Source organism: Convolutriloba macropyga, chromosome 10 (genome assembly GCF_964194025.1).
Source record: "Convolutriloba macropyga chromosome 10, txConMacr16.3, whole genome shotgun sequence".
Taxonomy (NCBI): domain Eukaryota; kingdom Metazoa; phylum Xenacoelomorpha; order Acoela; family Convolutidae; genus Convolutriloba; species Convolutriloba macropyga.
This window is the reverse complement of record NC_134477.1, coordinates 51,206,286-51,222,328: the sequence shown is the minus strand read 5'-3', so window position 1 is coordinate 51,222,328 and position 16,043 is coordinate 51,206,286. Positions and strand designations below refer to the sequence as shown.

General features: G+C 37.6%; 1 protein-coding gene across 1 annotated transcript in view; it reads left to right on the top strand.

Moving 5' to 3' along the window:
- Positions 1-13,723, top strand: part of LOC142348662 (uncharacterized) — a 74,649-nt gene extending 60,926 nt beyond the window's left edge. Inside the window, exons 4-5 of the mRNA XM_075400094.1 lie at positions 2,660-2,793; positions 13,392-13,723. Of these exons, the coding sequence (XP_075256209.1) occupies positions 2,660-2,793; positions 13,392-13,649 (392 nt within the window). The 3' untranslated portion in view covers positions 13,650-13,723. The remainder of the gene's footprint in view (positions 1-2,659; positions 2,794-13,391) is intronic.
- Positions 13,724-16,043: the final 2,320 nt, after the last annotated feature.

The following is a 16,043-nucleotide window of genomic DNA, read 5'->3' as shown; positions in this document are numbered from 1 at the left end:
TTTCATGTCTGATGACTATGTAAATAAATAGTCATTTTCTTGATAAGTTCTCATTAAATTGTGATCAAATTGATTTCCTTTTAATTCTTATTAGAATTTCATCATACAAGAAAATGCCATTTTGTAATCTATTAGCGCAAACCAACGATCAAAAAAGTTTAGAATTTTTGTTAACAAAATTTTTATTTTGAAAAACATAGAAGGCTTTTCGGACTATGTCCAACTACTAGCGCAAATACAATTAGCAAAAACAAAAGAAAATTTTTTTATGAGTTAACCAAAATGAGTATAGATCACGGAGACAAGAAAAACTGAGCTCGGGATTGTCTAACAGTTGTCCAGAACCGTTTCTTTTTCTGTATGGAAATCTTTTCCAATTAAATCACATCTATTTCTTTCGTAAAATAACCTTTTTATCAAATCAGTTTTTCCTGCTTTTCAATGAATTCTTTTCTGTAAAATTATGTAAAAAAGACTTCGGAAAAGTATAAAGAAATTCTTCACAAGAAATTGGAAAGTTAAAAAAAAATAATTGATACATGCTCTACATCAACTCAATATGCTCGAATCAACAACATGAAGTTTTTTTATGTCTTTTGGGTTCCGAGAAATAGTAGTTAAAGCAACTCAATTATTAGAAAGCTTCAACCATAATTAATAATAACTTTGCCGTGAAAAACAATTTAAAGTATTGATGGCGATATGATAAAAAAAAGTTCGGGTCGGTAGAGTACTGCGGAATTTCAAAACTCCCAAAATTTAATTGAGCAGAAATCAAATAACGTCTGATAACTTCTGATAAAGTCAAAAAACGTTTTCTCATTGCAGAAGTTCTGCAAATCTGTCACCGTTTGTTTTTAATTCACTTAAGAAATTAAGCAAAAATTAAATTTGCAAGCCTTGGCTTCCAGCAGAATGGCTTTGAAAATGAAGTTTTTTTGCTGCTTGACACTCATATTACAATAAGAGTCGCAGAATGACAGGTTAGAAAATCATTGGAGAGGACATTTGCTTGCCATTCGCCTTTGTGAGGTCTGAAAAATGATCTTTTATGTTTTTTTTTTACTTTTTTGGTTTTTTCCTCCCATATGATCGCTGTTTATTTTTTGACTTAACTTTTTTGCTCCCGTTTTTAGAAAACTTGTTTGTTTTTGAACTTTTGTTTTTTTTTTCTTCAAACAAAAGCCTGTGTTTCTGCAGAAAGAGACCTTTTAAGCAAAAGGACTTGAAACTTCTGAAAATCTAACAAGATAATTATTCGTATCACAACAAAAACCATGCTTCTGCTGATCAAAATTTTTGTTTTGCTAAGCGTATTGTAATACATTTATACCACTTATGATAATCCATATCTATGCCATATGATTTCATTTTGAGCTCAACGTGTGGGGATCATCTACTCAAGTTATTGAATTGACAATTTGAAAAGTTTTTATGTTCATATCTCCTGTGAGATCATATATAAATTGGCGTTTGAGTTTTTCACGACCCGGGTAATCGATCAAACATCTTTCTTGGATTTCATACTAGGTCATATATGATTCCAGGTAATCGTACTAGGTCATATATGAGTTGTATGATTTCTTGGTAGTCATAGAAGGATCATACAAAAATTAAAACCTACTCTCAATAGGCTCCACTCGTTATGTTCTACCATACTGATACTAAAGAATAGTCAATTGTTGAGACTGTCTTGAAAAAAAAATTTTCATTTTAATCATATTAGGTCATATATGATTTGTATGATTTCTTAGTATTCATACAGGGTTCATACAAAAAAAATTATACAAGGAAAAACATCAATTCTTTGTCGACAAACTTAGTGATTTTTCAATGAACCTATAATTTACAAAAAGAATACAAAGCACCAGGTTGTCTCAGATTCACGTAAAATTGAGGATTATAACAGTGTTTACCTTATACATTTTTGAAAAGCAAATGCTAATAATAAAAATGAAAAAAATCTGTGAGATAAATTTGCAGCGTCACATTCTCTCTCTTCTTCTGTTATCGTAAAAATTTGGACCAAAACCCATATATATATAAATTGATGACAAAACTGTTATAAAATGAAATCAACAATAAAAATTTGAAACATAATTCAGTTTAATTCTTTCTAGTTTGTGGAAAATCATGTAGAAGTTTTATCGAAACCTTCTTCCATTTAAAAAGATGAATTAGAACAGTTTTTCTCGATTTTCATTTTATTGGAAGTTAATGCTTCGATTTTATCAAATAAAACCATATCATTTCGGTAGGTAATTCTTCTGAATGGTAATCAATTTGTTAATTGGTGCAGGTAAGTTTCACCTTCACATGGCTTTGCATGCGCAAGTTTCCTTTTAACAAGCATTTATTCACACTTATTGAAGATGAGGTTATTTTACCTCAAAATAACTTAACTTCCCTGAACTATTCAGGTAAATATGACAAAAAAAACACTTTAACTTTACTTAGCGTGTTCGTAGGCTTTACTATATATTAATATACTTAACTATTTAAAAAACAAAATATTCAGATTTTTGCTTTCCTACTTTCTTGCAGGCTTTTATAAAAATAGACAGGACATGTCACAATAAATTAACATACTCGTATAGGTCCAAACACGATAATCACATACTTGACCAGTAGGGAAAAGTTCAATTTTGTGATTATACAGGGATGGATTCGTGCTGTGGATACCAGACGTCAATGTACATGAAGTTTGGCTCTAAAAAAGGAGTGTCGCCTCTGGCTTACATGGATCTGCTTCTGGATTTCTCATCAAGAGGACGTCACCTTAACCTTGTTCGGGTAACTTCTCGTTTTTTTGGGGTTTGTCGATTTGTGATTTTTTACTGGGAAATAATATCGAAAAAATTTTACTCCCCTCTTGTCTTAACTGTTTGAGATTATTGTTTTTTATTACTCAGCTTTTGCATTTACTGAATAGTAAAAGAATCAACCATTGCCGACAAAACTCATATTTATCAAAATTAAGTTTCACCGGTCGTTTCCAACTAAAATGCAGCCGATCTCAAGTCAAACAACAAGGCTCTTAATAAAACACCTGTGGTATAAAATGAAAACAACGCATTTAAACTTTCTCGTGTGAGATCACATAAGAAATTGTGTGTTAACACACAAACTTTTTGGTAAGAGAGCGACAAAAAAGCTTCAAATTACAAAAATGTTATGAAAAATTACATGAATTTTTAAGATAACATTTTTTTGTGAAGTTTCATGCAATTTTTCATGAAAAATTACACAAAAACTCACGGGTTTATCAATGTTCACTTTAAAGCCCTTTTTGGTTTTTGGGTAAAGTCTTGGTTCTAGTCACTCATAAACCAAAATATATCAAAAAAAAATTATCCCTGGCAGAGCAGTTATGAATTTCAAAACAGATTGGGAAACGGGGTAACGTAACAAAGCAGGGGCTGTTGACAGAGAGGTTTTGGCATTTACTATTGATTGCGCTTCAAATACCCTGTAGAGATTCTCCGTAAAGGGTTTTATTACTTTGCAACTGAGACCTGTTCTTGTTTTTTATATGTTTTTACTCAAATTTGAGTTATAAGTGGGTCTAGCGACAATTTAGATTACAACACCTGTTTTTGATAGGACTGATACCAAAAAAGCATTTGGAAACATTCAATTGTTAGATTGCTTTTATTGTCTTCCTCTGAGCAGTTGAAGGCCCAACCCAACTGTCTCAAAAATAAAAACAAAAGGTTCCTCATGAAGACAGCTCAAAACAACTTTTAAAAAATGCTATAGAGATCCGGAATTTTCAGCAATCAGTCATTCGCACACAAGAAGACGAGTAAATTATTACACGGAAAAATTGCTCTATTGTGATTTTTTACAAGAGGCATTCTTCAACACGAAACAATTGTGTGATTAATCATCACATAAAAACGCACGATTTCACCGGAGAGAATTAGAGTTGTCACATTGACCGCCTTAAGTATACTCAGGAAATCATTTTGCTTATTTGAATTAATAATGATGATACAAGCGTTTAAGATAAATAAATCAGTTCTCAGTTTTTTAGTTTTTTTGTGTGTTGAAATTCGACTGCTTTTCTTTGCTTGCTTTTGTTTTGTCACTTCTTCTCTTAACCATTGAAGGTCTGTTTCGGGCAAAGATCCATAATAGTGCATAGATGTTCTCTAATTAATTGGGCATTAATGATGTATTGATGACAAAGCCGGCCCAATTTGCAGGATTGCAAAGAATAGTAAGGTAAGTCCATAAAATTAAAGACAATTCTTGGTTGAAAATGCAAACTTGGTGACCCATTAACAAAGAAACAAGTTTCGAGATAAACGAATAACTGACGTTACGCAAGAAAATCAACTTACGGATTTCAATGAGCGTTTTCGCGAAGATAAATGAAGTACGTGAGAATAAGCGGTTAAAAAGCGTAATAAACCGATAAACGAAAAAAAATAAAGTAAACATTTCGCAAAAACTGCGGGTCCGCAGAAAATTTAATGAGGAGGTCAAAATATAGATGTCCGAATGCTCTGAGGGGAGTAACAGGTTGCTACGGTGTAGCAAGTTTTCTACCCGCGCAGAAAAAGCAGAATTTGAGTACAAATTGTCATGGAAAAATTGTTCTTTTCCTAATACCAGAACTTACAAAGAGGCGAACCTTGTAAATTAGTGTTTGAATCAATGATAAAAATTAGTCAGCTAGAACTTTGCTTAATTTGACAACAGGGCGAATTTTTTCCCCAAATGCGGTTTTTAGTTTAACGGATCTGACAATTTGGTCCGAACTAGGATATACTTCAATGACTTTGGCCAGTGGCCAAAGACCTCGAGGCGTGAAATCCTCTAAAACCCAAACTAGATCGCCTACTTGTAAATTCGGACAACCTTTAGTCCACTTCGAACGTTTCTGCTGGTTTGGGATATATTCTCTAAGAAATCTGTTCCAGAAGTGTTCGGCCAAAAGTTGTGAAGTTCTCCAAGACTTTGAGATTGTAATCTTTCTCTCGGAAAAAACACCAGGTGGAAAATTAACAGTGGGTCTGCCCAAAAGAAAATGGTTTGGTGTTAGGGGAAGTGGATCATTAATGTCACTCGAAGTGTATGTGAGGGGACGAGAGTTCATGTTAGATTCTATTTCGCAAGTGAAGGTAGACAACGTTTCTTGTGTCAGTGTTCTAGATCCAATGACCTTGTACAAAGACAATTTGAACACCTGAATTAACCTTTCCCAACTGCCACCAAAATGTGGTGCAAGGGGAGGCTTAAACTTCCATTCAATTTCAATATCAAGAATATGGAGTTTTGAGGCAAATTCCTTTGATGCTCTGAGTGCTTCGATACCTTTCTTTAGTTCCGAACAAGAGCTGACAAAAGATTTCCCGTTGTCGGAGAGAAATTTTTTTGGCTTTCCGCGGCGACTAATGAATCTGCGGATGCAATTCATTGTTGAGTCTGTAGACAGGTTTTCTGCTATCTCCAAGTGAACTGCTCTTACCACCAAGCAGGTGAACAGAAGTACGTAGCGTGTAGCGTGTCTGCCGCATTGAGATACGGGGAAAGGACCTATGAAGTCGAGTCCTGTCGTCGCAAAGACAAAGTGGTGCTCACTTGGTAACCGCTCGCATGGTAGATCAGACATTTGAGGTTGCTGGATTTCCTGTATCATTCGCCGACAAGGAATGCATTGGCGGACTGTCTGCCTAACGACAGCTCGGCATTTCAAAATCCAATAGTATTGCATAAGGAGGCAGCGCGTTTGTTCAACTCCTGAGTGAGTGTTAGTAAGGTGAAAATTTTTGATGAGCAGCTTCACAATTGGGTTTAGACCATCCAGAATGATTGGGTGTCGGGCAGTCTCTAAAACCATTGCCTTGGACAACCGACCTTTGGCGCGGAGCTGATCATTATTGTCAACATACGGACAAAGGTCTTTCAAACGACTTGATGCTGAAATTTCCTTTCCCTTACGTAGAGCAGATATTTCGTCTGGAAAATTTTCAATCTGCGATACCTGGATCAGATACCTGTACGCAAAAGTATGATGAGAGAGAGCCAAATGTTTGCTTCGCTTCTTGCAAAGGTCGCGGAAAAAGAAGCAGTACGCAGTCACTCTTATCAACCGATTCCAGTTGCTAAAACGTGTAATATCTATTACACACCCTTCAGTTGACGGTTTAGGGGCTTCCATTGGCTGTATTGAGAATACCAGTGGGTTATGCTTCAAGAGATCTTGACAAGGCCACTCTTTTTCTTCGGAGCGGAGAAATGATGGTCCACTCAACCAACGAGAAGTTGCATTCATCTGTCGAACCTCATAGCCTCTTGAGCCGTCATCAGCGGGATTATCAGAAGAAGCGATGTAGCGCCAATTGAGAGATGAAGAGACGTCGAGAATCTTTGCTAGTCTATTGGCAACGAAAATTCGATGCCGCATTTCTGGAGTTCTCAACCAATGGAGTACAGTTGTACTATCGGACCAGAAAAAGTAATTTCCGATTTCCAAATCTTGCTGTTCTTTGATAAACTGAGCTAATTGCGCACCATACACTGCTGCTTGCAACTCCAGGTTTGGAATAGTCATCCTCTTGATCGGAGCTACTCTGGCTTTGCCCATCATGAACACTACATCAACTGTTTTATCAACGTACTCAGTTCTTAGATAGACACTGCTGATAGAGCATACTCTGAAGCGTCTGTGAACGTGTGAAGAGCTGTTGACTGAATTTTCGTGTTTCTACGGAAGAGGGCACGTGGAATGCTGATATTCTGATAAGTTGGAAGTTCGTTTTTGAATTGGAGAATGTCTGGGAACTGCTGGACGTCCAGAGGTGCGTCCCATTGTGGACCTTTATTCCAAATCGCTTGCAATATTTTCCTCACTCTGATTGTTAAAGGGGCTATAACTCCAAGGGGATCAAAAATTGAAGCGACGAACTTCAAAAGTTTCCTCTGTGTTGTGAATTGATCATTGGGGAACCTTTTGAAAAGCCTTTTGTCAATGATGTACTCGTCCGTGCTCGCGTTCCACGGTAAACCCAAAACTTTTTGAGGTTGAGGTGATGGTTGATCAGGCTTCAAAAGATTTTCGTTTGCGACGTTTTTCAAGAACTCGTCTGAATTAGAGTTCCACTTTGTGAGGTTGAAACCACCAAGTGAAAGACACTCTTTGGTGCTGTTCATAATCTTTACAGCACTTTCAACGTCTGCTGTCGAGATATATAGGTCATCCATGTAAACATTACGCTCAATGACGTGCAAAACTTGAGGAAATTTGTCCTGATTGTCACGTGCTGAACGACGAAGAGCGTAGGACGCTATGCATGGGGAAGATGTTGCGCCGATGATATGACGTGTGTATTGATACTCTTCGATTTTGCCATTGTGATTCCAGAGAAACCGAAGAAACGCACGATCAGAGGGAGCAACTTTTATTTGCATAAACATTTGCTCAATGTCTGCTGAAATTGCCACTTGTTGCTCGCGGAATCTTAATATGACTCCCACAAGATTACTCAACAAATCGGGTCCCGTCAAAAGGTTTGAAATCAAGGATTGACCTTGAAAAACACTGGATGCATTGGTGACTCTCCTGATTTTTCCGGGTTTGTTTTCATTTGAAACGGGATGATGAGGAAGATAAGAACATGCTGTTTCTTTGTCTGTAGCTGGATCAACTTTGACAACATAACCATTTTGAAGATCTTTCTGGAGCGTCTCCTCGTACTTACTTTGTAGATCTGGTTTTGTTGAGAGTTTTTTGTTTAATTGCTTTAACTGTTTTTCTGCTAGCCATCTGTTGTTTGGTAACTTGGCGTTTTCCTTCCAAAGAAGGCCTATTTCGTAGTGACCATCAGAAAAGTTTGTAGTCGACTCAAGGATTTGCAGAGCTTTTTCATCATTTTTGGACATAGCCCTTTTTGATGAAGCTATACTGTAGTTCTCAATTTTCATCCACTGTTGTACTTTTGTGAAAAGTTCATTGTCTAGATGAGGATGAGAGTTGATTTGTGTTTTGAACACTGGATTCTGTTCGTCTGCTGTGACGCTAGTTTTACCTGCACATGTCCATCCTAGAGGAGTTTCTACAGCCCAGGGCGTGTTTTTTGGGCCTTTAATCACCTTACTGTAATGGATCAGTTCCAGATTGTTGATGCCGATGATTATTGAGACTTTATTTTCATCAACATTAGGGAACGAAATGTGATTGAGATGTTCAAATTTCTTGCAAAGCTTTTTCAGCTCATTAGTGTTAACAGGGTTCATATTCAAATCGGGTACTGCCAAGACTTCGTTTACGAGGATTGGTGTCTTATTAGACTGATAAGGTTTAATTTTTAAAGACACTGGAGAACAATCTATTTCCTTTGTTGTGTGGTAGCCACTAATAGGCATCTTGCCAAAAGTGTTCATATCAATACCTAGAATCAGAGCTGCGGATTGGAGGAGGAGGCTCTGGCAACTTCCGTTGTCGAGATAAGCATATGTCTCAAACCTTTTCTCCCCGTTAGACAGTTGAACTGGTAAGAAAGCAACTTGACCTGTGCCATGCAGTTGAACCGATTTAACTGTTGAAGAGGGTTGGATTGCTTGATTTTTCGCAATGAAGCTTTCATGGAGCATTGTGTGGTGCTTTTTGCCGCAGTCTGCAGAGCGACAAACATTTTTTGATGTGCATTGTTGTACATGGTGACTACCAAAACAGTTGAAACATAGTTTCAATTTTTTCACGTGTTCTCGTCTATCGAGTGGAGACAGATCTTGGAAATGAGAACATTTGTATAAATACTGACAGCTACCGTTGTTTGGACAAACGACACCTTTCGCAGAGCTTGGTTGAAAGCTATTTGACGGGTTTGTGCGTTGATCCTGGTGTGATCTGTTGGACGGACGGTTGAATTGGGTTTGCTGATTCGATTCCTTCCAAAGATGGTTAGAGGCCTTTGAATGAGTGCTTGGAGGTTGAGCTGATGCACAAGTGGTGGGTAAATCTCTGCAAGCCTTCGCATAGATTAGAAGCCACTCCGAAAGCTCTCTCAGAGATGGTTGAAGTAAGCTTCTTTCCAAAACGTGCTTATTCCATTCCAAGCGGACTGGTGTTGGAAGCTTGTTTAAGGCTTGATTGACATTTGTAGTGGAATGTATGTCATGGTTGAATCCAAGTTGCTGAAATGTGTCCACAAGGGTTAAACGAAAAGCAGAGAACTGCGTATAACTGTCTGGGATTGTCAGGTTATGGGGTCTAAAATGTGACAGTTTTTCGAGGAAGGCATTGACAATCCTGTTCGGATTACCAAAATGTTCTTCCAGACGTGCTAAAGCGGGTGCGTACAGACTGCCATTGCAGCCATAGCCGTCAACCAGTGCTTTTGCTCCTCCAATCAGGAGCGATTGCAGATGAATCATTTTTTCTGCAGAGGACATTGGAGAACGATCAATTGTTGCTTGAAACACACTGAACCACTTTAACCAACTTAACGGATCTCCATCAAACTTTGTTGCCTTTAACTTCGGAACCAATTTCTGAAAACAAGAAGACATTGAGGTAGGAGTCTGAGGCACAATACCAACTGTTGGAAGTGTAAAGGATGGTTGCGAAGTTCTGATTGGCGGATTTAAATAAGAAGTTTGGGCCGCCTGATGAGAAACATGGAATGAGGGAAATGCGCCGTCAATTTTTGCGGAAGTGGAATTGAAGCCACCAGAGGTAACTCCAGACAAGGCATTGTTGATGGTGCTGGTGCCTGATACGTCAGCAGATGTGGTGGTGAGTTGTTGCGACAAATTTGCCGGCGGCAAAATTGTGTTTGAATCTCCCATTAAGCTACTGGGTGCAGCATTGTTAAGGAAGGATTCACTGTAAGAACTGTATTCAGTGGGTGCTGAGAAAATGTTGGTCGTTAGGGATGCCTCAGTATGAGTTTGATAACTGCTGTTGTCAAAGGTCACCCTCGGGATGTTATTTGTTTGGTTGCTTTGTGTTGCGGACACAAGTTCCTTTTTGTATTTTCGGTATGCGGAAGTAATCTTCCGTATCTTGAATTTGAGTTTGCTCAAATGAGAGCATAGAGTTTCTACATCAGATGATGGTGCTTTGTCTAAAAGTTCTTGAATTGTAAGTTCGTACTTCTCCTGAAGTTCCTTGATTTCAAGAAGAGTTTCCTCGACTGTTTCTGAGTCCTCGCCGCAGTCGATGCCGGATGTAATAAATTCGATGCACGACTCGATTTCACTTTCGTACATCAACTTTAAGTTGGTCAGACGTTTTAAATGGGGATCTTCAGAGACCTGCTCGTGACTTTCGGTGTTGTCGTCCGAGTATTGTGTCTGCGAATTTGAGGAGATCATTGTTTGGTTGTTACTTCCTGTGGATTTTCCAGTTCTAGTAAAAACCATTGAATTTCACCGGTCTAACAAAGACAGCTTCTTTCTTCGAAGCGCTACGAAATTTTTTCAGCAAGTCTGTTAGAACCTGCAAAACCTACCTGGTAAACCTACCCGAATATCTAAAAACCTACTAGATACCTACCTGAAACCTAACCAGAGACCAAATTGGAAACTACCTGAAAAAAAAACTAGCTGAATACCTAAAATCTACCAAATACCTACCTGGACCTACCTGCAACCTAACTGAAACCTACTCAATAACCTACCGGATACCACTGAAACCTACCTTATACCACCAGAGGAACCTACCTGAAAACCTAACCGATTACTTTAAAAAAACCCTACCTGGATATGCCTACCTGGAACCTACCTGATATGTATTCAATAACCTACCAGATACCACTTAAACCTACATGATAACACCAGAGAAAGCTACCCGAAAAACCGAAACCTACCTGAATACCCTACCAATGCCGACTCTAAATAGCATTTGGAAAAAATATATAGTTCAGAATAAGGTCGCTGTTTTTCCGGACATAAAAACAAAGAGAATGCTGTTGAAACGTGTTTGGTGCGCTCGTGTGTGTTACGCTCGTTTCGTAAAATTGGGAACGGATATTAAAGCGCTCGGTCGGAAATACCGGGAAATGCAAGAAGGTAAAATTGTTGAAACATCGAATTTTTGTCAGTAATTTTTGGTCATATCCGGAAAAATTTCTCAGGTCGCAAGAAAGGGGTGAAAAATCAAACGGGCGAAAAAATAACAGGGAAAGATAAATAATAATGAAATAAGAAAGCCCAGTTAAAAATATGAAGCTCGTCTCGTGATGGAATGGGTGTTCTCCCGGGTGTTGGATGGGATGGGTTTTTTTCTAAAATTTCCTTCTCTACCCTTTTTACGAGAAAAAAAATTCTTCGAGAAGGAAATTTTAGATCCTCTGTCTTTTTCGTTGGGCGTCAGAATGTCACATTGACCGCCTTAAGTATACTCAGGAAATCATTTTGCTTATTTGAATTAATAATGATGATACAAGCGTTTAAGATAAATAAATCAGTTCTCAGTTTTTTAGTTTTTTTGTGTGTTGAAATTCGACTGCTTTTCTTTGCTTGCTTTTGTTTTGTCACTTCTTCTCTTAGCCATTGAAGGTCTGTTTCGGGCAAAGATCCATAATAGTGCATAGATGTTCTCTAATTAATTGGGCATCAATGATGTATTGATGACAAGAGTGAATTTGACTATGAGGTCAAAATCATTAAGGCTTGTGTACTATATCTAGGTCTCAATTACAGTGTATAGATCTTGAACTATACAAAAGCTGACACTGAACTTGCTAGTAATTTCACGTAAGCTTTAGTTTTAAACAAATGAAAAAAATGAAAATGAAAAGAAAAGAAAAAAATAAAGATAAAGAGAAAAGAGACAAAGAAAAAGTGTTATATATTCTATAAAACAAAATTAAGAAAATTTGCTAATAAAACGAATGGGCTTTTTCTGTCTGCAACCGTGGCTCAATTAGGCGTCCCCTGGAGAAACCAAAAATAAAAAAGTTGGAACGATCTAGTCTTATATTTTTAGAAACAGTTATTAGCTCAAACTTTTTTAAATTTATTAAAAGTGGCAAAAATTAAAAATCAGATTCTTCAGATTTCTATGTTGCCCTGTTGGATTACCCATAGAGGTAAAATTGTAAAGTAATTTTTTAAAGTATGAATTTTTTTGCCCAATGTCTACCACGAGTATCAAACATATATTTTTACGAATTGGTGTCATACTGGTTGCTGTTTGCACAACCAATCAACACTGAAAGAGCCAAAAGTATTTTTTGGTACGGCAAGTACCTGTTAAGGAACCAATTTACACCATTTTTTCCTGATTTACCAGTATTTTATACTGCATGATAATAGTTGGTTTAGTTTAACTCCCGCTTACAACAAGTGGTCTATACTAGATTCCAACTTCTGCTTTTGAAAAATGTAAAATCTAAATTGCGTAGATAGTTGTAACTAATAAACTACGCGGCTTTGATGCAAATTAGCTGATATTAAAAAGACTTTGCCCATTGCATGAAAAATTAAATTGATTAGAAAATTATAGTCTTCAAAAAGTTATTCTACGCTATTTTGCTGATCAGTCTTCATTGCCGCGCAAAAATCATGTTCTCAGATTTTTAATATTAAATGTGAGTTTGATGACGTCAGTATATTCATACTGAAGACAACTGCGCAGACAAATCATTCAATACACAAGAAGCGTACTGCCCTAGAACTGAAGTTGTATATTCCTTTTGAATTGTTTTGTTTCACAGCTGAAAAATATCTTCCAGAACAGAGGCAGGGATGTGAAATTTTCACTTATTGCATTGAGATAATAGTTGTTTACGTAGCAAGCTAAAAATTTTATTTGAAAAATTGTATGAAAAATAGATCAACTGGCGCTGGAGAATTTCAAACATATGGCATATAGATTTAAGTTCCCTGAAAAAATCCAGGGCCATCCTCTTATGTTTTATGCTGTCGTACAATTATTTATATTAAAATTTAACATTCCACAAACATTATCAAAACATTCACATTAATAGGGCACTAATCTTTAAAAAAAATGTATTTTTATAAGCTGAGGCGATTGAATAGTACGATGTTAACGAAGGAAAATTGCAAATTTTCAGAATGTTAGCCTGGGATTTTAACATATGGGAACTCCAAAAAAATGGGGATATTAAAATTTGGGAAAAAGCGAAAATGCCTACAAAAATAACCAAAACTCGTTAATTTGGTTACTTCTATAATAAAAAGCAGTAAATTTTTTTATAAAAGATAAAAGTGCCTCTTTTTTTGCTCAGATAAAACTGTATGACGTATTTATATCAAAAACTCCTTCTCGTATTTCAGTATTTCAGTTTTCTACTCCAAAAGCTTGATAGTTTAAAATTTTTCAATTTGGATTGTGTAATGGCTGTGGTCACAAACTTTAATTTTAGGCAACTCAATATTAGGCAATTTTATTTTTGTTTCAAATTTCTTTTTAGGCTATATACAGCAAGAAACTGTGTGTTAATGTGATAACAATGCTTGGTTTCGGGCAGGGAGGCTTTCGGAAGACGGGCAGGGTCCATAATGCGGTGTTCATGCTACCACCAAACGAGGACAAACGAATAGCCCATTTCTTTGGTTACGACTCCATTGAGTTTGAGTTGTCGTTTGGGTGGTTCAAACAGAACATAGTTTGTGATGAGCAGCCATGGATTTGTAGAAGATATCCAGAAGATGAGGATGATGATGATTAAAACCCGTTAAAAACCAAAATTGAGAATGGAATTCTACAAAAAGCATACCTATGAATTGGAATGTTTCAATTAGATCAGAATATCAAAGAAATGCAGACCAAAATTTGTTGAAATACTTTGATATTGCAGTACCAGCAAAAAATCGTTGAAAAACAATTGAAAATCGAAAGATTACCCAGAATGCAACGACTGAAGCCGGCCCTGATCAGAGGGACTTGGGTCGGGCTCGAGGGGTAAACCGCGACAGCTGCACAGAATCTGGCAGCAGAAACAACGGTCTCGAAAATCTGATGAAGCCCCCATCCAGCGTCTGCGTGGTCTGATCAGGTCAATACCAACTGTCTGGACAACCTGATCAAGACCCCATCCAGAGTTTGAATGGTCTTATCAGGGCACTACCTACGGTCTGGATTGTCTGATCAAGACCCCATTCAGAGTCTGCATGGTCTGATCATGGCAATACCTACGGTCAGGATTATCTGATCAAGACCCCATTCAGAGTCTCCATGGTCTAATCAGGGCACTACCTACGGTCAGGATTATCTGATCAAGACCCCATTCAGAGTCTCCATGGTCTGATCAGGGCAATACCTACGGTCAGGATTATCTGATCGAGACCCCATTCAGAGTCTCCATGGTCTAATCAGGGCACTACCTACGGTCAGGATTATCTGATCAAGACCCCATCCAGAGTCTGCATGGTCTGATCAGGGCAATACCTACGGTCAGGATTATCTGATCAAGACCCCGTTCAGAGTCTGCTTGGTCTGATCAAGGAACTACCCACGGTCTGTGTTGTCTGGTCAAGACCCCATTCAGAGTCTGCTTGGTCTGATCAGGGCTATACCAACGGCCTGCAAAGTCTGAAGTACTGTTAATACGTAAAACATACGTAAAGTAAAAAAACATAGTAGTAAAAAGGTGTCTTACTGGGCACGCAACAGGGGGGAAGGACATTTGGTTGTTACTGTGTTCGCAACGGGGGGGAGACACGAAAATTTTTCCAAATTTTTGGTAGTTTTTTGGTGTTTTGGCGGGAATGCTGGGCATGACAGCCAAAATATTACCAAAAAATTGGAAAAATTTTTGTGTCCCCCCGGTGCGAACACAGTGACAACCAAATGTCCCCACCCCTCCCCCCCCCACTTTGCGTGTCCAGTAATACATAATTTTCGTAGTTTTCTTGAATTTTTGCCGTTTTTCATGGGAATGTTTTTTGTGTTGGGAGGTTTGTTGGGAAGTAGCATATATGTAATGTTTGTCGTCGTCAGCCCAGGCAAGCCTCATCATTAAAAAAAATTTTGAAAAAAAAAATCTGAAGAACTGAAAAATTTTGAGAAAATTCTTAGAACTTTTTCTGTAATATATTTAGCGCCGGTTTCCAAGTCTCAAAGAGCCGGTTGTGAACGTGAGTGCAACACCCCCAGCTTCAAGGAATTAATTGGAGAAAAATAATGAAGATATATTAAATTAATTCATTTATGAAAAGTTTGATTTCTGTGAAAAGCAACTTGCTTTTTTCAAAGTGGAGAGTAGCAATTACACTTTCCACCTGGAGTTCAGAAGACTGATGTGTGTTACTGCCCAAGGAAGATGTGTGGTTCCAGCTTGTAGCTTTTTAGGCTTAAGCTGAGATTCCATACATCTTCCGGGTGGAGGCCCCGAGTGAGGGGCAATTGAAGATAGTAGAACCTAATATCTTCAATTATCCCCACAGTCTCCAGCCTTACCACATTCGCAGAGAGATGGTAAAGTCGAATAAGAGACCAAGGGAGAGTTTTTTGTTCAATTAAGCAAACGTTTTCAGAAGAGTGAGAACACTTTAGTATCGGGCATGCTTTCTTACTCATGAATGTAGTTCAATGTTTTCCGATACAGAAACTGAACCCATGGAAAAAACATTTAGTTCAAAAAATGACTCCGTCTACAGCTGTAGGTAGTTTAAAAAAGATTGGTGAGTGGTGTATCAAACAAGATGATAGCTCTTCAAAACAATTTTTGAGAATGAAACTATTCTATGACAGGAATTTTCACTTAAAAAAAGTTGTACTGAGCCAGTGGAAAAGCACAGACAGCTTACTCTCAGAATGTGTTCGAATGGAGAAGTTTTCTTGCGTTGAAATTTTGCGACTAACATTTGAATTAGTTCAGAGTCTTTGTGGAGCATACGGAGTTTTTAATTGGTGAGTATTGCTTGGAAAATGCAGAAATTGTTGAGGGTAGGAGATACGATTGCTATTACGAGTTCAAAACAATTTGCACGGAACTAGGTGTTGAGAGGAAGACTGTTCTAAGTATCAACAAGAAATTTACTTCCAAAAATTTTCGGAGGCTTCAATTAACAATTTATCAAAAAGCACGCGGCCGGTGTCAATACTACGGTTATTTTTACTT